Here is a 26,799-nt window from a genome sequence, read left to right as displayed (position 1 = left end):
CCTCCCGCCCTGCCCCTCAGTCTTAGCGGACACACCTCTTTCAGCTCTGCTCTCAGACTGCCCCTGAGCACCTGGGGAAACACTGCGGGAAGGAGTGAGAGGGTGGGTTCACATTCTCTTCGTGTCTGTGTCTTCTAAGGATTTAAACCATCACACCAGCTCATACTCTACCTTTAAAACTTGGTTAAAATCCTGTTTTCCTCATCTCTGATGGCTTCCTCTTTGTCCTGCTGCTTCACAAAGGATAAAAACAGCTGTATGTGGGCACGTGCCTTCTCTCCAAGAAAGGACTTGTTACTTTCTGCATTTTAGTTAACTAGGGATTTTTTGCATTTTCAGTTCTCATATGGCTCTTCACTTTACTTTACTTGACCTACTTGCTGTGCCGTGCGGCATGTGGGATCTTAGTTCCCCGACCAGGGATTGCAACCCACGTCCCTGCATTGGAAGCATGGAGTCTTAACCACTGGACCACCAGGGAAGTCCCATCAGATGGTTATTTAAAATAAAACAAAACAAAACTGTGATTTTATACGTTCTCCATCTTGTTCATGTCTTAAGGTGAGAATGATGTTGTCTTAACAACTTCTACGCAGCTGTTCTCTAATGATTAATGGGTTGAATTCACTTTTACTGGAGAAAACAGTCCTCCATGTGACTAGATCATTGCTTACTTGCTCTATTTGAAACACCTTTTTAGTGGACAGAAGAAAGAAGTTGTTATAAAGTCTTCCCCCTTAGTAAAATCAGGTAACATGCTTTAATTATCTCAGGAAAAAAATGTATGTATTTAAAAAAATTTCCAGCCACCCTTATGAGAAGCTAATTATGACTGCTACATTCCTAAAACTTTTAAAAGTGTTTTGCTTGGCTTTGGCACTTTCCCCTTAGAGTATAATTTAGTGCAGGACTTGTCATGTGCTGGGTTTTTTTTTTTTTCCCCTCTTCCTTTTCAACATTCCTCTTAGAAAAGCATTAGAATATTCCCGATTTGTTACCATCATACATTTTGGTAGCTGCTTCTTAGTTTTTTCTCTTAATTTCTCCATTTACAGTAATATCAATTGCCATCTCATAAATGTCTTGTGAATGTTTCTCTCTGTTCTTGTTGTATATTTTCTTAATATACAGGCTCATTGATCTGCCATGTAGAATCTAAGGAAAATGCATGTCTTCCACATGCTTCGAGAGCACTATAGAAAATGCAGTTGAAAGGGAATTAATAGATATGGGGTCAAACATAGAATACAGATAGATAGTAGTTTCCTAAAACTGTTTCTCACGCATCTGCCTTGGGTAGTGTCTGCTGCGTAATAGTCCATACTGTTTCGAATGAATGAATGAAACGAGATTGAGGTGCTGATTTAAGAATAAGAACCTGTTTAACCTGTTTCTTCAGATTTCAGTTCTCAACCTTGTGCTCTACAGATAATAATTTTGGTTTTAAGTAAGGACAGATTATCCCGGGCAGGTGCTCTCTTTTGTCTGGTCCACTTTTCCTTCGTGAAGTTTATCCCATTGCCTTTGTATGCCAGGAATCCTCTTTGCCTTGCTATGCATGCAGGATTATCCAGAGCTTAGCACAGTGTGTGATACACAGCCCGTATCCGATGTTAGTTTGGTCGAGATGATTATTTTTTTATTTTTTATTTTTTTTGCCGTACGCGGGCCTCTCACTGTTGTGGCCTCTCCCGTTGCGGAGCACAGGCTCCGGTCGTGCAGGCTCAGCGGCCATGGCTCACGGGCCCAGCCACTCTACAGCATGTGAGATCTTCCCGGACCGGGGCATGAACCCGTGTCCCCTGCAAAGGCAGGCGAACTCTCAACCACTGCGCCACCAGGGAAGCCCCGAGATGATTATTTGATGAAGGAGGCAGAGGAGGCACTGTCCTCAGCTGGACCCGTGTAACGCATTGCAGCAGTATCTGCTCCAAGAACCCCAGATTAGAACGTTCTCAATCCTGGTTCTAGCTTCTGGGGAGTTGCTAATGTTTTTCCCTTAGCTACTCCGTGAAACGAAAAAGAGATAATTGCTATTTCTTTCTTTATGTAAATGTGAATAATCCAGCACGTTGTTGTAAAATTTTCTGTTCTTCACTAGCCTCGTGGTCACCATGTTGTTCTATACGTCCATTAAATCTTATTAATAAAACATGTCTTTGTTTCAAAAACTAGAGACTTTTTACGGTTTAAGGATGAGATGCTATTAACACTGTAGTTTAAAATGTGTCCTTAAGTCTCAGTTTGGCTTAATGATTTCCTAGCAATTGATTATTAAAAAAGGGGAAGAAACTTGAGAAATTTAAAATGGTTGAAACGTGTTTTAGTGTGCGATGTTTTATTTAGAGGTAAGGGCTTATAGAGGATGGCTGTGGGCAGCGTGTGTGGTAGGATGGGGCCCAGCTTTCTGTAGTACTGGTGACTGATCCCTTTAAGTAACATATGGCAAGTGTGAAGTGTTCCGAGGGCTCACTACAGTGTGATGAATTAATTCTCCAAACTGGAATTGTTGTGAGTTACCGTGTTATTATTTGTCAAAATGGGAACAGAAATAGAATTCTTTCTTTGTAGGTGATAGATTTCTACTGAATTTCTTATCTTCCAACAGGTTGGTTTGTTTGTTCTCTGCCATATCCCTCAAGGGGCTGGGGGGCTCAAGTTTGAGGCATCACGCCTCGGAGGCAAGGAGTAGAATAATGCTTTAGTTTTTATGCCACATTGGATTTCCATCCAGTTGTAATATGGCAGTTTCATCTGAAGCCTGACAATTGCTTTTGTCCTTACTTTACTATCTGTAATTCTAGTTCATGACTCTTCATCATTCAACACTTTTGTCTTGTCTTCCAAGTTATCAGAACTGGTCATTATTTCTCTTATCTGCTGCTCTATGTACAACTTAGTTAAGAGTATCCAACCAGGGACTTCCCTGGTGGTCCAGTGGTAAAGAATCCGCCTTGCAATGCAGGGGATGTGGGTTCGATCCCTGGTTGGAGAACTAAGATCTCATATACTGCGGGGCAGCTAAGCCAGCACGCCGCAACTATTGAGCTCACGTGCCTCAATTAGGGAGAGAAAACCCACATGCCACAACTAGAGAGAGAAAACCCGCATGCCACAACTAGAGAGAAACCTGTGTGCCTCAATGATGATTCCGCATGCCACAACTAAGACCTGATGCAGCCAAAAAAAAAAAAAAGGAAAATAAATAAATGAATACTGAAAAACAAATCCAACCATATACTGGTAGTAAATATTATCTTCCCTCGAGTATGAATGGAAAACCTTAGGGGGAAAACAAAAAGAAACTAGAAGGCACAGGAAATTTCATCAGGTTCGGTGTCTGATTTTGAGTATCATAAGTATAGTAAGTCCTTATTTGCTACAGTTTTTTTTGGCTCTCACCGAATCCCTTAACTAGTTATTGACGTTATATTGTAAATGATCTGTCTTTTATTCTTTATTCTTGGAGTGACAGCTTTCTTCCTCATTATTTTGTTGCCCATAGTATGTAGTAGCACCTCATGACTATTTATCAGGTCCATTCATTTGTTTTTCCTTCATCTTCATCACTCTGTCTTATCCTCTGAGTCTTCTAACAAATCTTTGCACCCACCCCTCTTCAGTCTGTTTTCCACCCAGCAGCAGCCAGTGTTCATGGACACCTTTAATCTGATCATGTTAACACCCTACTAAAAACTTTCAGTGACATTTAGGATAAGCAAACCCTTAGCATGGCCAAGGAGGCCCTTTGTGGTGGGACCCCGGGATGCATCTCCAGCTTTCCATCGTGTTGCTGGTCCAGCTGGCTTGTAGGACCCGTGATGAGGCTGATCCCAGCTCCACGAAAGTGCTCTCTTTCCTCCTAGGTGCCTCTTTGGTCTAGGGGACGACTCTGGCCCTATTGCTCCTGTGTGGCTCATTTATCCTTAAAGCCTCAGATTAAATGTCTCTTCCCCAGGGATGCCTAACTTCCAGGGTTAGGCCAGGCTTTCCTTTTCTAACTCCATAGCACCTTGAAATCCTGAAGTTGCCCAGAGACTGGCAGCAGAAGTAGCTCACCGACAAGTCTAGACCACAATGATTTAGCATATTTGAAACTGAAAGCTTTTCTATGTGGACATGCATCTCCTGCTGTCCTGCTCATTTCCTCTTTTCCTTCTAGGTAGCTGGTTTCACTCATTTACACTTACCTGACTCCCTGGCAGCGCTCTGTGTACTTGTAACTGATTGATTATTTGCACTTGTTTACCTTTTGCTTTCTCTGCTAGATCGTCAGCCCTTTGTGGGCTGTATGCTGAGCCCAGTGCCCAGCAGATAGTGAGATATTTAATAATTCCTGACCCTCTGGTACAAGACCTAAAGCACAGCAGATAATATTTCAATGGTTGTTGAACTGTGTTTGTAAACCCCGTGTTTGTATTCCCATGACAGACGTTGCCATTTTTAACCTGGGGTCCCGTTTTTCTCTGCTGGTTTTGCCATTCCTGGATTAGAAAAGCTGTTAACTTTCTGTTATATATTTGCTGTAGCCTCTTACTGTCCATTTTATACTTTAGTTCACTTAGTTACATATCAAGTGTTTGAATCCATTCTGTACACTTTTGGGAGAGGTCTTTAGCTATTTTTTCTCCTTTACAAGAATGGAGCAGTCATGCAGACCTGAGACCCCTGTGTGTAAATATTGTTTTATCACTTAACCGATGTAAAGAAAAACATGCCTGCCATCTGAAGTTTTCCCTCACAATTTTAATTAACTCTCCTGAGCCCAGTGTGGGTTACTAAGAATAAGGGCCAAAATCTTCACGTCCCATTCGAGGCACTTCTTAAAACAGCCTGGTTTTCTGGGCATCTTGCCTCGATTCTTGCTCCAGAAGGATGCTGTGCATAGAAGAGCAAGAGGAGGTGGAATCTTGGTTGTGAGCTCTGTAGTGCCAAGGTGATGGCAAAGCCGGGCCAATGCTGAAATGTTTAGGGTAGACAGTAAAGAGCCATTTTGCTGTTCAGGAGTGGGGTTGGGGGATTACAAGTGATTTTTTTCCCCCATAAAATTCATAGTCCGGAGAAAATGGTTGAAGACAAGAGACTATCCATTGCAGCTATAGTTACTTGGTAGTGAACTTGAAGCACATAACTTCTCAGGCTTTATAACCATCACGTGGGGAGAAAGCCTAACGCCTGTGGGTGTGAACACTGGGGGCATCGCATATTTGTATTTGGCATGATGCTTTTGGAGTACTGCACGCTTTATAGTACTTTATAAAAATTGTAGCGATTATTGAATTGCACTTGACTCTTGCTGCTTGCTTTACTTGTAAGAGATTACCCAATACTTGAAAATGAGGTGAAGTACAGTTACGGGAGTGTTAACTTTAAAAAGCATATTCAGTATCAAAGGAGACTGGATGTTTACGTTCCATTTCAACCATCTATTCTCATTTCCAGTTGTCTATGGTTTGGAGTATTCTACCTTTTCATCCCTTTCCAGAAAGGTTCATTTTTAATACTTTTGATCAAATATACAAAATCTGTTTCATTGGAGAAACCACCACAGTTTAAGAGGAATTATTCATGGCTTTTCTACCTAGGACTCCTTCCCAATATGAAGAGTTTTCTGGAAGACTCTCTAAATGTCCACATAAACTGAACTGAGAAAGATTGGCATTTGGCCCTGAGGACCAACCCAGAGCTCTAAGAAAATACAGAGGAAACACCCTAAACAGCTAACACTGCTGTCTTCTGGGAAGTGGAATTGGGACGGGGTGAAAGATGAGTTTCTGCTTTCACTGTGCCTATGCCTGGGTAACAATAAACATGTATCTCTTTTATAAATAAAATTTAATCATTACTAGCACCCCACACCTATTAGAATGGCTACTTTCAAAAAAAAAAAGAGAAAATTACAAGTGTTGGTGAAGATATGGAGAAATTGGAACCCTGTGCATTGTTAGTGGGAATGAGCAACATTAAAAAAAAAAAATTACATTTGACCCCTCTTGTGAGACAAAACTATTTCTCCCTACTCACAGAACACTTCTGTACTCAGAATGGTGTGGGTTTCTCTGCACTAAGCAATTCTCCAATTCTCTGTGGAGACCAAGTGTCCTATGATTGAACTCAGTTTTGACACTAACTAGAGTTCATGAAGACCCAACAGATCAAGGGCTCAAGACTGCCCCCTACCACTTCAGAGGCCAGTCACAAGTCCAGGTTGTCAACTGTGCTTTTGGTTATAAATCAGGCATTCCCACGACCCTGTCCTTGAGTTTGATAATTTGCTAGAATGCCTCACAGAACTCTGGAAAACAGTTTACTTACTGTTGCTGATTTATTACAAAGGATATGTTAATGGGAACAGACGAAGAGATTCATGAAGAGATGTATAGGGCAAAGTATGGAGGAAGGGGCTTGGAGCTCCCATGTCTTCTCTAGGTGCTCTCCCTCCAGCATCTTCATGGGCTCACCAGCCTGCAAGCTCTCTGAACCCCAGGGATTTTTATGGAGGCTTCATTGTGCAGGAATGATTGACTAAATCGTTGGCCATTGGTGTTTGAAGTCAATTTCCAGCCCTACCCCACTCCTGGGAGGTGTATGGGTGGGGTGGAGCTGAAAGTTCTAATCCTCTAATCACATGGTTGGTTCCCTTGGCAACCAGCCCTCATCCTGAGACTTACCAGGAGCCCCCCCAGTCCCGTCAGCTCATTAGTATACAAAATGACACATCATTGCGGAGATTCTAACGGTTTTAGGAGCTGTGTGCCGGGAAGTAGGGTCAGAGACCAGACATATATTTATTATGTCATGCTGGACAACTCCACTTGTGGGTATATACCCAAAAGAATTGGAAGCAGGGTTTCAAGGAGATATTTGTACACCTATGTTGATAGCAGCATTGTTTACAGTAGCCATGTGGAAACAAGCCACATGTCCATTGATGGATGAATGGATAAGCAAAATGTGGTCTCTACATACAATGGAATTCTGTTCAGCCTTAAAAAGGAAGGAAATTCGGACACACGCTATAGCATGGATGAAAATGGAGGATACTTTACTAAGTGAAATAAGCAAGTCACAAAAAAGGCAAATACTGTATGAGTCCACTTCTAAGAGTTACCTAGAGTAATCAAATTCACAGAGACGGAAGGTAGAGGGGTGGTTGTCAGGGGCTGTGAGGAGGGGAAATGGGGACTTTTTCATGGGTACAGAGTTTTAGTTTTACAAGATGAAGAGTTCTGGAGACTGGACTCAAAACTGCTCAACTGTTCAGTGAAAAATGGTGAAGATGGTATATTTTATGTTCTGTGTATTTTATCAGAATTGAAAATGTAAAAGAAACAATTACCACAATGAAAAATTAGAGAGTAGAAAAAGAGGTTTGTTTTTAGCAGCCAAGGGGTAACCTGATCTGTTCCTGGTGTCTTGCAGGCCTGGAGTTTCTTTGACCATGCAGGCGTTTTCGGAAGAGGAGAGGAAGCAGTGGTTGGAAGCTCTGGGTGGAAAAGAAGCTGTAAGAATAACCAATGGTTGAGTTTTATTTCACATCCTGTAGAGTTGGCTTGTGTTCGTTTTCATGTTGTTTTTGCTTTATAATATTTGAAAAAAGTTCCCTGCTGAAACTGGTGTCTGAATTCCTCTTGGAAGTATTCGGTATTCTAGAAATTTGGCTTGAGGTAGCAGGGGCACACACGAGACTGATATATCATTAGTTTTTATTTTTCTTGACTTTGCCGCTAGGATTTGCTTTGCTTGAGGAAGTCATCTGAATCCTCAATTTCTTTTTTCCTACCTGTGACAGTACTTTGGGTGATGATCACAATAAATGCTTGCAATTTGATCTCAGTGGAGATGGAACAGTAAATATGAGGCTGTGCAGGCAATATTAGAAGTGACTGCTGTACTTATTTTGCATCATTTGACAATTTATGGTTCAGCCTAATGATTCACAGTGTGCAATGTTATGTTGCCGTAGTGAATGGGCCTCTGTATTCAGATTGGTTTGAGGAATAAATTAAAGGCAGTGATAGAGATCCAGAGGCACAGGAATTCAGTCAGTTTGCCACTTTATTCAAGCACTACCTTCCTCTCAGTGGACTGGTGGCATTTGGGAGCTGAGAATTGGATAGCTCATCTATTGAATGGGGGACTTAGTGAGGATAATTATAGAAAACACCATAGAACCAATTTCAATCAACGCTGCTTACAGTCTTATGCCTCTGAACAAACCGCCGGTGCAGGCACCAGGTGGGCTTACCTGGAGAGCATTTGCCATTTCAGCAGCATTTAAAATAAAAAGAGGAAAGGGCATGATTTGCAAAGTGGTAGAGGGGTCATAGATAGAGCTTATGAAATGGGCAAAATATATTGTTTTCTGATGGTAGTGGGGAGCACCCTGAGAGTGCAGGAAATAAGTCAAAGAGGCTGGGCAGCACCACGTGTGGCAGCCTTGATGTGGTGTTTGAGAAATGGAAGCCCAAATTACATCTTTTAAAAATAAATCCTATATAGGAGAATGTATCATTCTTGGAGGAAAAAGGCAGTGGTTGGAATTGTGTATCATTTTCTTATACTTGATCTACATTTAGCCTCCTTGGTTTTATTTCTATTTACTCTTAATTTGTCCTTGAAAATTTTAGCTGGGAGTCAGGAGTACTTCCAGCATTGACCCTTGCTGAGATCCAAAACAGGTTATCCTAATCCTCTCTAGTAAAGGCAAGGCAGTGACTGGGACTTGCCCCCCACCCAGATATTCAAAAAATTCTTTGGAAAGTGAGTTTGCTTATTTGCATAGCAAAATGATCCCATGACTAAGTCATGAAGAAATAAGTCTACTGCCAAAGGCATTGTAACCTTGAAGATGTATAAGCTCTCCTTTAGAGTAAAAAAGCCAAGTAATTAATTCGAGATATACAGACAAAGGGAAGTATGTAGAAAGAAAATAAATATTCAGCTCTGTGTTTACAAGGGGACACTTAAGGCACTGTGTATTTTTTCCAGGTGATGTATGTGCCTTGCAAATAACGGGACAGTGCTAGAATTCTCAGAGGCAGCCTGGGATCATCACCTTGATATTTCAGATGTGGTTATTAAAATTATGGGCAAGAGTCATGTGTTTCTTAAGTAAACAGCAGACTTTAGAAATAGTGATGAAAAAAATGAGCTTACTGATTAGAATGCAGCCGTTCGTTTGAGCATTTCAAATTTACATGAACTTTCAGTCCTGGCCCCTTCATCTTATTTTTGCTACTTTGGCAATATCTCAGGGAGAGACAGAAGAGACCCAGAGTGCTCCTTTTTGTTACCTATCTTTGCATGATAGGTGATTAACCAATGTCAGTGTATTTTTTGTACAGTCCCTAGGTGTGCCTACTAGAATCTCTTCTATTGATTTGCTAAAAATATTGTTTCCCCCTTTTGTCTTTTATTAGCTGTTCCCTAGTTTTAATAGAGCCATCATCCCAAGACCAGAAGGAAGTAAGTGCTAATTTATAAAAATGTTGTCTCCCTTTCTCATGAGTTATTTTGTTTTTATTACTGATGTCAAACTGTTGCTGGGTGCTTACTCTCTGTACCCTGTCTGTGTTAGTCCTCTAAATAGTAGATGTCTTATTCATTGAGGACCTCCTCACATTTTCCTGGACAGCTGTAACCCTCCTTGATCTTTCCCATCTCTGAGCGTTTTTCTTCCCAGTCTTTCTATACAAAACCGAAAAAATCTTTCCCTGTAATTCACTTTGGTATTTGTTTTTATAGCCACAAATGAATACATAAGAGTTTCAGTTATGCATCTGTCAGCTTCCTAAGTTGTAAACTCCTGTGGTCCCCTGTTCTCAACCCTTCTCACCTCCACCCTTAATATCCTTTATCCTTAAAGTCTCTTGAGTATGGGCTGTACCAATAGTATAGCACTGCACCTTAGAAAATAAAACAAACAACAACCAAACACGTTCAGGTATTCTAGGACAATAATTTTCACTTGCATTGTATGCACTAGAGGAAAAGGACGTACTCCCTAGCTGTGTACTCTTGATTTGTACTGAGATAAAGTGAAAATGTGATCAAATTTGCTGGGTTCTTTATGAATCTACTTTTAATATCTTTGGAGGAATGAAGCTACCTTTGTCAGATGTCCGCAGTTTGGGAACATTGTTAAATACCCATGATTTTGAAATGGTCGTGATGTGCATATCACTTAGCCTGCCACTGGAAACTGACCTGGTGCCGGGGAAGGTTGTCAGTCCCCGAAGTACCTCTTATTCCCCTCCTTTCTTTTGCTTTTCTTTCTCTTCCCTCTTTCTCTTTTCCCCTCTTTCCTTCTCTTTTTCCTTTCTTTTCTTGTTTTTATTGAAAAATGAAAGCATGCCTTGTTTTGGAAAAGTAGTTTTGCTAAGCAGAAAGAAACACTTGCATTTTATATAAATGTTGTGAATAGTGGATCCTGAAAAAAGTAAACCACTGCCCAATTTTCCCCCTTAAAATGCTGTCCGAGCTTAGTGTTAAACCTGCAAAGTTTATGTTCATGACTTGTTCTTGCTATCCCCTCTGAGAACAAAGAGTTATTTAGTATTCCTGCTCCTGAGTTCTAAATACAGAATAAAGCATTCACTTTCCCTGATTGCATTTTTGAAACAAGAATTGCCTTTTAGTAGGGTATTCCAGTAGGTCAGCCTAATCATGGTTAAGTATCCATATTAGAAAACAATATAAAATTATATTTTCAAAATCTTTTTTTGCTACATGAATCATCTATTTTAAATTCATTATGAAAATAATAAAATATTAAACGCTTAGGGCATGGTATAAAATATGAAAAAAAATGTCAAGCTCATGGCTCAAATACCATTTTTTAAAAGTATTTAAAAATATTTTCCCCCTAGGTTAAAAAAAAAAAAGTTTTGTGTTCTCCAGCTTGTCAAGACATTTAAGAACTTTCACTCATATATATAATTAAAAAACAAACCTGAGCTCTTGTTGGAATTTGGGCAAAATGCTAACTATTTCTAAATAGCTTCCCCTAAAGATTTGTGTCACTTTCTTTTCCACTATTTAAAATACTATATTTATTAACTTAAAACCTAGTTTAAATTACAAGTTTATTTATATATGTTGGTAATAAATGTCTTGAAATTCCAGTAAATGCTCCTCTTAGTATATGAAATTCTCATTTACATTATTTAAACAGGGAATGCGTGGCCTTTAGCTTTCTTTTTTTAAAGAGTGAAATAAAAATTATATTGGATTTAAATAATTTTCTCCTATTTTTGTAAGGAAGAAATTGTGAGTAACTAATTGTGCCTTTAATATTTTATAACTGTTTCTTTTAGGTGCACAGTTGGATAAGATGGGATTCACAATTCTTAGAAAATGCATCAGTGCAGTTGAAACACGAGGTAACATGATTGAATCATTTTATTCATGAGAGGCTATAGGTATGTAAAATCTAAGGGTCATTTCAAAGGCTTACTGCATGGTTAAGTGTTGTAGAATGAAATATATTAATGCAAAATGCACATTCTAGGCATCAGAGATTCAGTTGTCCATTTACTCTGACAGGGTGGGGTTTTCCCTTTTATTTACATGTTTCTCCCTTGCATTGAAACAAAGTCAGAGCTAAAATGAGAATCAGTAGAAGAATCAGCAGTGTCGGGACAACCAGTCTTAATCACTTCTTGTTCACGCACTAGTAAGATATTTCCATCTTCCATTGTCTTGTTTGCTTCCAGTTTAAAAATTGGCATCATTAAGGTATCATTTACTTAGAGTAAAATTCATTGATTTTAACTGTACAAATTGATGAGTTTTGACAAATGTGTATAGTTGTGTAACTACCACCACAATCATAGAATATTTCTATCTCCCCCCAAAATTCCTTTGTGCCCCTTTGCAGTCAGTCTCCACTCCTTCCTTGACCCTTGGCAGCTCCTGAGCTGCTTTTCATCACTTTAGTTCTTTTTTCTTCTTTTTTTTGTGAGCATTTTATATGAATGGAATTATGCAGTATATTGTCTTTTGAGTCTGGTGTCTTTGTTTAGCTTTTGAGATTCATCTTGTTGGGTGTAGCCTTAGCTCATTTCTTTTTATCGCTAGGTAGTATTTCATTATATGGATATACTGCACTTTGCTTATTCATCCACCTGTTGGTAATATTTAGGTTGTTTCCATTTTAAACTTCAAGAAAGATGATCCCTCCCCATTTCAGTCCCCTGACTAAAAGCTCAAAGGTCTCTTGTTTAGAGTTCCTAAGGAAAAGCAAGGCCCTGGCACTTTGCAGCCATTCCAGCAGACTTTGGAGAAACTAAATATTGAACTTTGCAAAACAGGCTCTTTCGGGAGGGTGGATTTCTCTTTGTTTAGAGTCTAGTGAAGTATGGATCAATTGAATTTTTAATTCACTCTCATATATTGTATATCCCAGTCCTGCTTTGGATGACTTAGCAGGATGAAGCATTGCACTCACGTTTTCTGTCAAAACAAGGTCTTTGTTATAAAGCCAGGACTGCCACCTGTGAAATGAGAGTGCTGGCTAACAGATGAATACGAGCTGTTGTATGATGTGGGTATTTGCCCATGGATAATAAAAACCCAAGCCACAGAAAGCTTTTTTCCCATTCTAACAGTGGCAATTCAGGCTATGACAGAATTTCATTCATTTCAACCTGCACTGAGGTTGAGCTGACAAATTTCCTCTTTTTCCTGGTGCTTCAGAAATTTCCAAAATTGGGGTGCTGTGACTGTCATATCTCTCACGTCATCATTCATGTTTCTCTTTTTCCTGAGCTTCTTAGGAGCCTTCATTGTATCACTTGCCTGCTTATTATTTTGTTAAATAAAATTCTTTCCCCAAAGGATATAATTTATACATACTTGTTTCTGCCTGACCAGATAAAAAAATCTATCTAGAATGCTTTCGGATTGGTCTGTGTAGTTGTATGGAGTGTTATGTACATTGAATGGAATATGTATAGTAGAATCTGCATGTATTGAATGCATTTTTATTATAAATATGTAAATTGTTGGATTTTCTTTACAGAAGAATGAGTCTACAGATTCTAAGTTAGATTTTCCCCATCTAAAATAAAAGACAAAACAGCATATGTTTTGCTTTTCAAATTATTTTGTTCCTAAAAGTCTTCCATTACTAAAGCCTTTTGTTTTTAATGGAGTAATAGACAAAAAATTACAGTTAAAAGACTCAACTGTCAGTTCATGTTATTCAACATGATGAGGAACAGTGTGGAATCTCTGAGCCTTTTATCCTAAATTTAAAAGTGCTCTCAGGGACTATTGCTCTTAATGATTTTCCCCACATCACCTATCATGGCTGTTGATTTTTTTTTTTTTTAATGCTACAGATGTTGTTGCGTCACTTCTTTTTTTTTTAACATCTTTATTGTAGTATTATTGCTTTACAATGCTGTGTTAGTTTCTGCTGTATAACAAAGTGAGTCAGCTGTAAGTATACATATAACTCCATATCCCCTCCCTCTTGCGTCTCCCTCCCACCCTCCCTATCCCACCCCTCTAGGTGGTCACAAAGCACCAAGCTGATCTCCCTGTGCTATGCGGCTGCTTCCCACTAGCTATCTATTTTACATTTGGTAGTGTATATATGTCCATGCCGCTCTCTCACTTCGTCCCAGCCCACCCTTCCTCCTCCCCATGTCCCCAAGTCCATTTTCTACGTCTGCATCCCCATTCCTGTCCTGCCCCAGGCCCTTCACCATCCTTTCCTGTTTTTTTTTTTTTTTTTTTAGATTCCATATACATGTGTTAGCATACGGAATTTGTTTTTCTCTTTCTGACTTACTTCACTGTGTATGACAGTCTCTAGGTCCATCCACCTCACTACAAATAACTCAATTTCATTTCTTTTTATGGCTGAGTAATATTCCATTGTATATATGTGCCACATCTTCTTTATCCATTCATCTGTTGATGGACACTTAGGTTGCTTCCATGTCCTGGCTATTATAAATAGTGCTGCAATGAACATTTTGGTACATGACTCTTTTTGAATTATGGTTTTCTCAGGGTATACGCCCAGCAGTGGGATTGCTGGGTCATATGGTAGTTCTATTTTTAGTTTTTTAAGGAACCTCCATACTGTTCTCCATAGTGGCTGTATCAATTTACATTCTCAGCAACAGTGCAAGAGGGTTGCCTTTTCTCCACACCTTCTCCAGCATTAACTGTTTGTAGATTTTTTGATGGTAGCCATTCTTACCAGTGTGAGGTGATAGCTCATTGTAGTTTTGATTTGCATTTCTCTAATGATTAGTGATGTTGAGGATCCTTTCATGTGTTTGTTGGCAATTTGTATATCTTCTTTAGAGAAATGTCTATTTAGGTCTTCTGCCCATTTTTGAATTGGGTTGTTTGGTTTTTTGATATTGAGCTTCATGAGCTGCTTGTATATTTTGGAGATAAATCCTTTGTCAGTTGCTTCGTTTGCAAATATTTCTCCCATTCTAAGGGTTGTCTTTCAGTCTTGCTTATGGTTTCCTTTGCTGTGCAAAAGCTTTTAAGTTTCATTAGGTCCCATTTGTTTATTTTTGTTTTTATTTGCATTTCTCTGGGGGGTGGGTCAGAAAGAATCTTGCTGTGATTTATGTCATAGAGTGTTCTTCCTATGTTTTCCTCTAGGAGTTTTATAGTGTCTGGCCTTACATTTAGGTCTTTAATCCATTTTGAGTTTATTTTTGGATATGGCGTTAGGAAGTGTTCTAATTACATTCTTTTACATGTAGCTGTCCAGATTTCCGAGCACCACTTATTGAAGAGGCTGTCTTTTCTCCACTGTATATTCTTGCCTCCTTTATCAAAGATAATGTTACCATATGTGCATGGGTTTATCTCTGGGCTTTCTATCCTGTTCCATTGATCCATATTTCTGTTTTTGTGCCAGTACCATAGTGTATTGATTACTGTAGCTTTGTAGTATAGTCAGAAGTCAGGGAGCCTGATTCCTTCAGCTCCTTTTTTCTTTCTCAAGATTGCTTTGGCTATTCGGGGTCTTTTGTGTTTCGATACAAATTGTGAACTTTTTGTTCTAGTTCTGTGAAAAATGCCAGTGGTAGTTTGATAGGGATCGCATTGAATCTGTAGATTGCTTTGGGTAGTATAGTCATTTCCTCAATGTTGATTCTTCTATTCCAAAAACATGGTATATCTCTCCATCTGTTTGTATCATCTTTAATTTCTTTCATCCGTGTCTTACATTTTTCTGCATACGGGTCTTTTGTCTCCTTAGGTAGGTTTATTCCTAGGTATTTTATTCTTTTTGTTGCAATGTAAATGGGAGTGTTTCATTAATTTCTCTTTCAGATTTTGCATCGTTAGTGTATAGGATTGCAAGAGATTTCTGTGCATTAATTTTGTATCCTGCTACTTGACCAAATTCATTGATTAGCTCTAGTAGTTTTAGGATTCTCTATGTATAGTATCATGTCATCTGCAAACAATGAATGCTTTACATCTTTTCCGATTTGGATTCCTTTTATTTCTTTTTCTTCTCTGACTGATGTGGCTAAAATTTCTAAAACTATGTTGAATAAGAGTGGTGAGAGTGGGCAGCCTTGTCTTCTTCCTGATCTTGGAGGAAATGGTTTCAGTTTTTCACCACTGAGAAGGATGTTGGCTGTGTGTTTGTCATAGATGGCCTTTATTATGTTGAGGTAGGTTCCCTCTATGCCTACTACCTGGAGAGTTTTTTTTTTTTATCATAAATGGGTGTTGAATTTTGTCGAAAGCTTTTTCTGCATCTATTGAGATGATCATATGGTTTTTCTCCTTCAATTGGTTAATATGGTGTATCACGTTGATTGATTTGCATATATTGAAGAATCCTTGCGTTCCTGGGTTAAACCCCCCTTGATCATGGTGTGTGATCCTTTTAATGTGCTGTTGGATTCTGTGTGCTAGTATTTTGTTGAGGATTTTTGCATCTATGTTCATCAGTGATATTGGCCTGTAGTTTTCTTTCTTTGTGACATCCTTGCCTGGTTTTGGTATCAAGGTGATAGTGGCCTTGTAGAATGAGTTTGGGAGTGTTCCTCCCTCTGCTATATTTTGGAAGAGTTTGAGAAAGATAGGTGTTAGCTCTTCTCTAAATGTTTGATAGAATTGTCCTGTGAAGCCATCTGGTCCTGGGCTTTTGTTTGTAGGATGATTTTTAATCACAGTTTCAATTTCAGTGCTTGTGATTGGTCTGTTCATATTTTCTATTTCTTCCTGGTTCAGTATTGGAGGGTTGTACTTATCTAAGAATTTGTCCATTTCTTCCAGGTTGTCCATTTTATTGGCATAGAGTTGCTTGTAATAATCTCTCATGATCCTTTGTATTTCTGCAGTTTCCGTTGTTACTTCTCCTTTTTCATTTCTAATTCTGTTGGTTTGAGTCTTTTCCCTTTTTTTCTTGATGAGTCTGGCTAATGGTTTATCAGTTTTGTTTATATTCTCAAAGAACCAGCTTTGAGTTTTATTGATCTTTGCTATTGTTTCCTTCCTTTCTTTTTCATTTGTTTCTGATCTGATCTTTATGATTTCTTTCCTCCTGCTAACTTTGGGTTTTTCTCTCTTCTTTCTCTAATTGCTTTAGGTATAAGGTTAGATTATTTGAGATGTTTCTTGTTTCTTGAGGTAGGATTGTATTGCTATAAACTTCCTTCTTAGAACTGCTTTTGCTGCATTCCGTAGGTTTTGGATCATCATGTTTTCATTGTCATTTTTTTCTAGGTATTTTTTGATTTCCTCTTTGATTTCTTCAGTGTTCTCTTGGTTATTTAGTAGTGTATTGTTTAGCCTCCAGGTATTTGTATTTTTTGCAGATTTTTTTCCTGTAATATCTAGTCTCATAGTGTTGTGGTCAGAAAAGATACTTGATACAATTTCAGTTTTCTTAAATTTCCCAAGACTTGATTTGTGACCCAAGATATGATCTGTCCTGGAGAAAGTTCCATGAGCATTTGAGAAGAAGGTGTATTCTGTTGTTTTTGGATGGAATGTCCTATAAGTATCAATTAAGTCCATCTTGTTTAATGTGTCATTTAAATCTTGTGTTTCCTTATTTATTTTCATTTTGGATGATCTGTCCATTGGTGAAAGTGGGGTGTTAAAGCCTCCTACTATTGTTGTGTTACTGTCAGTTTCTCTTTTTATGGCTATTAACATTTGCCTTATGTATTGAGGTGCTCCTGTGTTAGATGCATAAATATTTACAATTGTTATATCTTCTTCTTAGATTGATCCTTTGATCATTATGTAGTGTCCTTCTTTGTCTCTTGTAATAGTCTTTATTTTAAAGTCTATTTTGTCTGATATTTGAATTGCTACCTCAGCTTTCTTTTGATTTCCATTTTCATGGAATATCTTTTTCCATCCCCTCATTTTCAGTCTGTATGTATCCCTAGGTCTGAGGTGGGTCTCTTGTAGACAGCATATATATGGGTCTTGTTTTTGTATCCATTCAGCCAGTCTGTGTCTTTTGGTTGGAGCATTTAATCCATTTACATTTAAGGTAATTATCAATATGTATGTTCCTATTTCCATTTTCTTAATCGTTTTGGGTTTGTTATTGTAGGTCTTTTCCTTCTCTTGTATTTCCTGCCTAGCAAAGTTCCTTTAGCATTTGTTGTAAACCTGGTTTGGTGTTGCTGAATTTTCTTAACTTTTGGTTGTCTATAAAGGTTTTAATTTCTCTGTCAAATCTGTATGAGATCCTTGCTGTGTAGAGTAATCTTGGTTGTTGGTTTTTCCCTTTCATCACTTTAAATATGTCCTGCCACTCCCTTTTGGCTTGCAGAGATTCTGCTGAAAGATCAGCTGTTAACCTTATGAGGATTCCCTTGTATGTTATTTGTTGTTTTTCCCTTGCTGCTTTTAATATTTTTTATTTGTATTTAATTTTTGATAGTTTGGTTAATATGTGTCTTGCTGTGTTTCTCCTTGGATCTATCCTGTGTGGGCCTGTGTTTCTTGCACTTGATTGACTATTTCCTTTCCCATGTTAGGGAAGTTTTTGACTATAATTTCTTCAAATATTTTCTCAGACCCTTTCTTTTTCTCTTCTTCTTCTGGGACCCCTATAATGTGAATGTTGGTGCATTTAATGTTGTCCCAGAAGTCTCTGAGACTGTCGTCAATTCTTTTCATTCTTTTTTCTTTATTGTGCTCTGCAGTAGTTATTTCCACTATTTTATCTTCCAGGTCACTTATCCATTCTTCTGCCTCAGTTATTCTGCTATTGATTCCTTCTAGAGAATTTTAAATTTCATTTATAGTGTTGTTCATCATTGTTTGTTTGCTCTTTATTTCTTCTAGGTCCTTGTTAAACATTTCTTGTATTTTCTCTATTCCATTTCCAAGATTTTGGATATCTTTACTGTCATTAGTCTGAATTATTTTTCAGGTAGACTGTCTTATTTCCTCTTCATTTGTTTGGTTTGGTGGCTTTTTACCTTGCTTCTTCATCTGCATATTTCTCTGTCTTCTCATTTTGCTTAACTTACCGTGTTTGAGGTCTCCTTTCAGTAGGCTGCAGGTTCGTAGTTCCCGTTGTTTTTGGTGTCTGCCCCCAGTGGGTAAGGTTGGTTCAGTGAGTTGTGTAGGCTTCCTGGTAGAGGGGACTGGTGCCTGTGTTCTGGTGGGTGGGGCTTGATCTTGTCTTTCTGGTGAGCAAGGTTGTGTTCGGTGGTGTGTTTTAGGGTGTCTGTGACCTTATTATGCTTTTAGGCAGCCTCTCTGCTAATGGGTGGGGTTGTCCTCCTGTCTTTCTAGTTGTTTTGCATGGGGCGTCCCGCACTGGAGTTTGCTGTCCATTGGGTGGAGCTGGGTCTTAGCTTTGAGACGGAGATCTCTGGGAGAGCCTTCGCCAATTGATATTATGTGTGGCCAGGAGGTCTCTGGTGGTTCAGTGTCCTGAATTCTTCTCTCCCACCTCAGAGGCTCAGGCCTGACACCAGGCTGGAGCACCAAGACCCTGTCAGCCACACAGCTCAGAAGAAAAGGGAGAAAAAAAAATAAAAATAAACATTTTTAAAAAGTAAAATTATTAAAATAAAAAAATAAAAAAGTAATAATAATAATAAAAAAGAAGAGAGCAACCAAACCAGTAAACAAATCCACCAATGATAACAAGTGCTAAAAACTATACTAAAAGAAACATAAAAATCAGAAACAAGTCAGTTGCAGACAGTTGCCCACAAAGTCCACCTCCTCAATTTTGGTATGATTCATTGTCTCTTCAGGTATTCCACAGAAGCAGGGTATGTCAAGTTGATTGTGGAGATTTAATCCGCTGCTTCTGTGGCTGCTGGGAGAGATTCTCCTTTCTCTTCTTTGTTCTCACAGCTCCTGGGGTTCAGGTTTGGTTTTGGCTCCACCTGTGCATGTAGGTCGCCCTCAGGCATCTGTTCCCGCCCAGACAGGATGGGGTTAAAGCAGTGGCTGATTAGGGGGCTCTGGCTCACTCAGGCCAGGGGGGAGGGAAGGGTATGATAGCTATAACTGGAATGCCGGCGATCTTGTGGTGGCATAGGTGGGTGTGATTTTGCAACAGCCTCAGGTGTACTGTGTGTTCTCCCGGGGAAGTTGTCCCTGGATCATGGGACCCTGACAGTGGCGGGCTGCACAGGCTCCGGGTGCTGGGGAGTGTGGATAGTGACCTGTGCTTGCACACAGGATTCTTGGTGGCTGCAGCAGCAGCATTAGTGTTTCATGCCCGTCTGTGGTGTCTGAGCTGATAGCTGCGGCTCGCGCCCGTCTCTGGAGCTTGTTTAGGCGGTGCTCTGCCTTCTGTGGGCAAGCGGGGAAGGAACCCCCTCTCCTCGCGCACCCTGAAACAATGGTCTCTTGCCTCTTAAGCAGGTCCAGACTTTTCCCCGGACTACCTCCCGGCTAGCCGTGGCGCACTAACCCCTTCAGGCTGTGTTCACGCCGCCAAGCCCAGTCCTCTCCCTGCGCTCCAACCGAAACCCGAGCCTCAGCTCCCAGCCCCCGCCCGCCCTGGCGGCCGAGCAGACAAGCCTCTCGGGCTGGTGAGTGCCGGTCGGCACCGATCATCTGTGCGGGAATCTCTCCGCTTTGCCCTCCGCACCCCTGTGGCTGCGCTCTCCTCCGCTACTCCGAAGCTTTCCCCCTCCACCACCCGCAGTCTCTGCCCGCGAAGGGACTTCTAGTGTGTGGAAATCTTTCCTCCTTCACGGCACCCTCCCACTGGTGCAGGTCCCGTCCCTATCCTTTTGTCTCTGTTTATTCTTGTTTCTTTTGCCCTACCCAGGTACGTGGGGAGGTTCTTGCCTTTTGGGGGGGTCTGAGGTCTTCTGTCAGCATTCAGTAGGCGTTCTGTAGGAGTTGTTCCACGTATAGATGTATTTTTGATGTATTTGTGGGGAGGAAGGTGATCTCTTTGTGTTCCTCCTCCGCCATCTTGAAGATGCCCCTGCATCACTTCTTTTCATCAGTCAGGATAAAGCTAGTTTATGTTCCTGTAACAGGAAACCTGAAATTCTCTGTGGCTTAAGACAACAAGACTTATTTCTCACTCAGACGTTGGTAGGAGGGCTTTGCCCTTCACTGATATCTGGGCTTCCAGGTTCCTGGTTGCCTTGCCTGGAGGGCTTTGGACCAACAAGTGAGTACTCTGGCCTTGAAGTGAGTCATTTGCTCACAGATGAATGGTCAGAAATGGCCACATGGCCCCACTCAACCCCAGTGAGTCTGCATAGCACGACCCTACCAGGAGCCTGGAAAGTACACAGCCAGGAATATTTGGTGGATAACATTAATGACCACTGTGTGTACTTTGTGGGTCTACATGCCTATGTCCAAAGGCATTTAATGATACCTGATTGAAGAATTATTTCTAATCACTTTTTTCAGTGTTTTAAACATGACTATCATTGTCTGAAAACTACCATTTTGTATGTTTTGGTTAAAGCAGTTAGTGTACCTTTTACCTACCATGTTCTTTTATTTTTATTTATTTATTTTTTTATAAATAAATTAAATAATTTATTTTTGGCTGAGCTGGGTCTTTGTTACTGCACACGGGCTTTCTCTAGTTGCTGCAAGCGGGGGCCTCTCTTCGTTGCGGTGCATGGGCTTCTAACTGCAGTGGCTTCTCTTGATGCGGAGCATGGGCTCTAGGTGCGCGGGCTTCAGTACTTGTGGCTTACGGGCTCTAGAGCGCAGGCTCAGTAGTTGTGGTGCACAGGCTTAGTTGCTCCGCAGCATGTGGGATCTTCCCGGACCAGGGCTTGAACCCGTGTCTCCTGCACTGGCAGGCAGATTCTTAACCACTGCGCCACCAGGGAAGCCCTTCCATGTTCTTTTAAAAATAGCATTTGGTGTTTTTATCTACTTTGTTTGTGCCATCAGTTAACTATTTGCAAAGCATCAGACAAATGTCTAAAATTTACTATAGTCTTCAGTACCCTAAGAAAAGGTAACATTTTTAGAGTACTCACATACTAATATAGATAACATATATAATATATGACACATATATAATATAATCTGTATTGGCCAAATGGGACTGTTAGCATTTACTGTACTTTTGGCATCAAAGCAAACCCCATTTCACTACAGTATCAGTGTCAGTTAACAGATCATCCTCTTCTTTTCCTTAGAGTTGTTTGTTCATGAAGGTAAGGCACCTTTGGGAGTCAGATCAACTGATCTTTCATCCATTTACCGAGTATTTGTCAGTGATGTGAACCAGCTCTTAATGGATCCAGGCAATCTGACTACCACTGGGAAAGTATTGCTTATGTTTTCCAAGCTGAAGGACTTGCTAAAGCAGCTGTTCTCAAACATTGCTGTGCAGTGGAATCACCTGGGATCTTTAAACAACACTGCTGCCTGGCTCTCACACCCAGTCAGTCTGATTTCATCGCTGTCAGGTGTGAACTAGGAAGTTGGCATTTTCAGCGCTCCTGAGGTGATGCTAATACTTAGTAAAGTTTAGTCACCACTGTCCTAATGGCAGTTTCTTGTGTGTTGGAGCAATGGAATACACAGTTGTTATCTTTGAAGTGTCCTGTTACATGGGGAACTTTCAACTTCTTTTTAAAAATAACCCAACCTAAACCCAGACAAACAAAACAGAAAACTTCCCAAGAAAGTAGCACAGTGTTCTTTTCCTTCCCTCAGTAACAGGTGACGTATCATAGTTAAACCCTAGTTCTCATCTGAAGCCAGGCAACCAGTGTTTATTGAGCAATCACGTGGTGTATTGATAAATAGCCTTGCTCTAGGCCGTTGAGATACATATTAAAGGCTGGTTACATATAATGCTTGATCCATGAATGGTAGACAAAATACAGATATTTGTAATTTAAGTATACCGGGTACTAAAATTAAAGTGTTACAGTTTTGCATGGATCAAGGGAATTTGAATGCATGTCGATGGATTGCTGAGTACTTGATCTTAATTGAGGGGACTGTGTTTAGGAACAGCCTTCTTTGGATTTAAAGGAGTAGAACGGTATATTTTAGCATTTAGAGAGATGTCAGCAAAGTTGTGGAAACAGAACAAGCCAGATGGAAAGGAAGCATGAAGAAACAGAGGTAAAGAAGTACTCAGGTGTTTGCATTTAATTGACAAGGACCTGGGTAAGTACTAGAGGGTAGCGGATAGCAGAGTAGCAGGCTTATTAGAAAGGTAAATATAAAAACCAGTATTAGTAGCCGTATGTGGAATGACCCAGAATTCTGCCTAGGTTGGAGTATTCCATAGGGGAGGTAACTGATTGAGGATGATCGATTTGGCGCTGGGGTCGGGCAGCACGGATACGTCCAAGTGATTGAGCAGAGGAAGATGTAGTCATCTGGAGCAGTTGGTTGTACACAGAGAATCAGAGTTCTGCAAGGAATTTCACCTTCAAGTTTTAGTTTGGGAAACAAAGGATATCAGGGAAACTCACGGGTCCCTGGCAGACCTGATGAAATATATTAGGATCACCAGGGTGCTTCTTGAAAATGCAGATGCCTGGGCTCAGTCATCTTTGTTGAATCAGAATCCTTGGTGGCCGGGCTTCTGCGGTGGACAGTGAGAGGTCCAGTAAGAACAGACAAGTGGAGACAGGAGTTTTCTCATCTTCTACTTCTTAGGGGATAGAAGAAGCTTTCCTGAGAAAGTAGAGTTTATGAGGGCTCCAGGTCCTGCATCCATGTAACTTTTGGGATTACAAGAGAGAGCATAGTTGATGTAGGATACAACCTCCACCCTCAAAAGTGAGGTTAAGAGAAGAAATCACAAAATGTCTCAAAATGGCCAAGTTTCAGTGCATTGGAAGTCAAGGACGGTTCGAATCTAGATGCTTGTAGGTTAATCCAAGGCAAATTCGGAAGTGTTCACTCATCTCACTGCTTCGCTTCTAGCCCCTGCTACCTACCATCTCTGCATGATGCCTAGTTTCTGATGCCCTGTGGTAGTTTCTCCCTCTGTGGGAAAAGACGCCAGTGTTCTCAAGCAGTTTATACACCCTCTCGGGCATCGTTTGTGCAGCCACTCTGATCCATGGCACTGTCACGATGGGGTCTGCTGTTCCAGGCGCCTGCACCCCTGGAAGATGATGATGGGTCCAGTCTTTTCCTTTGCCCCTCCTGGGCCTCTGAAATACCACTGACTCCAGGCTTCCTCGAGGACCCAGCAGTCGGGCTGCCTTCTAACGTACGAGGGGGAACTGTTCTAGGTGCTCATTTGCAGGGTGTCAGGAGCAAGGAGTCTTGGCAGGGAAAAGAGTGGGTGTTGAAGTGGAGGTGTTGGAAAGGATGTGCTGCATCTGGGACCTGAGAGTCATTGGGTGAGACTGGAGGAGGGGCTGGAGAGGCGTGTGGGAGAGAGGGGGCACTCAAGTTCCTCTGTGGAAAGTTTACCTTTCTGTGGGTGACAAGGATTTGTAGATTTACCTTCCAAAGTGGTGCAGTAAGGGAGGCATTTTGGAAAGTTGTAATTTGGTAAAACTTTGTTAACCTTTCAGACCCTTAGTTTCTAAAAGACTGGAACTAGGAAGTTCATTCTCACTATCTACTCCCGCCCACGTTTGTGAAGGTCAAAAGAGCTAATTTTGGTAATAGTAGATTTTACTACTCATAAATGTATCTCTTTATTTCCTCTTTCCATCCTTCCCCTGGATTGTTTTTTTTTTTTTACAACTTTGTTGGAGTAAAGTTGCTTTACAATGGTGTGTTAGTTTCTGCTGTATAACAAAGTGAATCAGTTATACATATACAGATGTCCCCATATCCACTCCCTCTTGCGTCTCCCTCCCACCCTCCCTACCCCACCCCTCTAGGTGGTCACAAAGCACCGATCTGATCTCCCTGTGCTATGCGGCTGCTTCCCACTAGCTATCTACCTTACGTTTGGTCGTGTATATATGTCCATGCCTCGCTCTCGCTTTGTCCCTGGATTGTTTTAATCCCGAGATGTGCACGTTCTTCTTTTGGCACTTCTATTGCCTGGTGTCGTTAACTGTGTCTCACATATTTATTTTGTTTCTGGAACTTTGCTTTTCCCGTGGAGTAGAGAAAATCTCTCATTTATCCTTTGCTTGCCTCTTCTCATTTCTAAGTACAATGTCTTGCACACATAGTAAACACTCAATAAGCAATTGCTTTTTGCTTGAGTATCCAGAGATCTGCTGAAAATGCCACATTGGCAATATTATGTGTTCCAACAATTTGTAAAATTATTGGAAGATTAGTGAAAGAATTTATTCTTCTGTATGTGATTGGAATTAGTACTTTCAAATAACTTGCAGGATTGGTTTTCACTCCATGAATTTGTCAACATCTTTCTGAATTATGGGTAATATTTTAGACATAGATAGAAAGATACATCATGTTACATATGAAAAAAATCTCAAGGTTTCAGAGCTTGGAGAATAATTTCCTTAAGTAAAGAACTTAAGGAACTGCCTCCCATGCCCAATACCTGGTCTTTTTTTGGGAACTGGGTGACACAGCGTTTTTCAGGTGCATATGTTGTAAAATGTGCAAAAACAAAGTAAGCCTCTTTTGCTTAAAAACTTCTTTAAATAGTTGTCATGATTTAAAACTATATTTGTGTGCCACTTCTGTTTATGAATTTCTCTTAAAAAATTCTTCCATATGTGGATAATTTGAATATTCACTTTAATTTCTAGAGCATGGCATTAAATTGTCGGTCTAGGCAAGCTGTCAGTTATCAAATTCAGCTTTGTAACAAGCTGTGAATTCATGGGGTAGAAGTAGGAAGCCACATCTAAGATGTGACAGTCTGAATTGTCACAATTAAAAGTGAATTTCTCTTTCTTTGGAAAGCAAAGTTTTAGGTCTTTGGAAAATCGTTCTGAAGTTGGCTTGAGGATTTTTCTGATTCCAGAGCACTTCTGGAATTGTATGGGGCCTCAAGACGGTAGAAGATGATAATGTATAGTTTCAGTATTCATCTTTGTGGGAGGGAAAATGCCCAAAGTGGACTTCAACATATTTTACTACGTTTGCACATTAATCTTCAACTGCCAAGGGCCAATTATGTGCAAAATGAAGAAAATAAAGAACAGCTGTCCCCAGAAAATTTACAGCAAGTAAACTGGACCTTCTCCCTTGCTGTCTTTTTGAATCAGAATGGGTGTGAGATGTGTGTGGGTGGATACAGAGGACAGTCTTCCATGGGAGGGAGCTGAAGAGTTGTGGTGTCTGCAGAAATGCAAATGCGGAGCTGAAATACTACCTCCAGGCGATTCGGGACTGATTTTTAATTTTCTCAATTAGTAATCTTATTTGTGTTAAGAGCAAAGAAGCGTCTAAAGCTATTAGCTTCCAAATGAATGGTTGAGTGAAATTAATACGGACAAGATGGTTAAATCTTCTTGCTCCTGAGTAGGTGTGTGAGGTTTTGTGTGTTTGGCTCCCATTTGGATGAGGTCTGTGGGCATTTTATTGTAAGGCTCTCTCGGCACTCTTAGCATCAGCTGGAGAACAGGGACTCAGAAGTCAGCCTTGATCAGAATCTCTTTCTCCACCTCTTAGCTCTGCAGCCATGCAAGTGAGCTGGTTAACCTCTCTGTCTTGATTTTATCATGTGTAATTCGGGATAATGGTAGCAACTTTTTCGTAGGGTGGTTGTGAGAATTAAACAGGGAGGCTTGGGCCATTGGCGTATATTGAGTGCTCAGTAAATGTGAGTTGCTTCTTTAGAAATAAATCTGTGAATTGAGGCCAGTCACAATTCAGTGGTCCCATTATTGGTGCAAGGCTCTGGAAACACTAAGGGACTTTGTTTTTTAAATAGTAATTTATATAGGGAAAGAAATCACCTGAGTTCACTTTAGTCACCTAATTTTAAGTGGCTATTGTAACAAGCAGTGAAATTAACTGGCTTGCCTTTCAGCCTCCTGTCTCTTTGCTTTATGGATACTTGAGCAGTTAAATGGCCAGAGTGCAAGGAAGAAAAGAGACTCAGGAGGAAGATGATGGCTTTAGATTATCTCAAGCTTTCAGAAAAAAGAGGAAAAGAAAAGAAAAAAAAAAAAAGAGGAAAAAAAAAAAGAGAGGGATTGTCCAGGGTTGCCTTTGCCTAACATGGATTTGTCCCTAATGCCACAGCTGCTCTGAGGTGGAGGAGAGGCAGGTGGCAGTAACGAGACACGAGTAGACCTTTTCTAATATTCTGATCTCTGTAGAGGAGGGATAAAAAGGAGCCTTGCAAATAGCAACAGGCAACTTTTGCCTTGAGTCTGAGTCTCTTTTCTAATTTGTAAGTAAGTAAAAATTTGTAGCTACTTAAACTTGAGCTACACGAATGATGAGTTTGAAAAT

General features: G+C 40.3%; 1 protein-coding gene across 2 annotated transcripts in view; it reads left to right on the top strand.

Moving 5' to 3' along the window:
* The window catches only part of ARHGAP10 (Rho GTPase activating protein 10), a 337,729-nt gene that overhangs the window by 159,872 nt on the left and 151,058 nt on the right, over positions 1-26,799 (top strand). For both annotated transcript variants that reach the window (XM_082605670.1, XM_082605669.1), the window contains exons 11-13: positions 7,423-7,504; positions 9,423-9,468; positions 11,319-11,384. In XM_082605670.1, coding sequence (XP_082461796.1) covers positions 7,423-7,504; positions 9,423-9,468; positions 11,319-11,384 — 194 coding nt within the window. The remainder of the gene's footprint in view (positions 1-7,422; positions 7,505-9,422; positions 9,469-11,318; positions 11,385-26,799) is intronic.

Source organism: Mesoplodon mirus, assembly GCF_964341445.2.
Source record: "Mesoplodon mirus genome assembly, chromosome: 2".
In the NCBI taxonomy this organism is placed as follows: domain Eukaryota; kingdom Metazoa; phylum Chordata; class Mammalia; order Artiodactyla; family Ziphiidae; genus Mesoplodon; species Mesoplodon mirus.
This window is presented reverse-complemented; position numbering and strand designations above follow the sequence as displayed.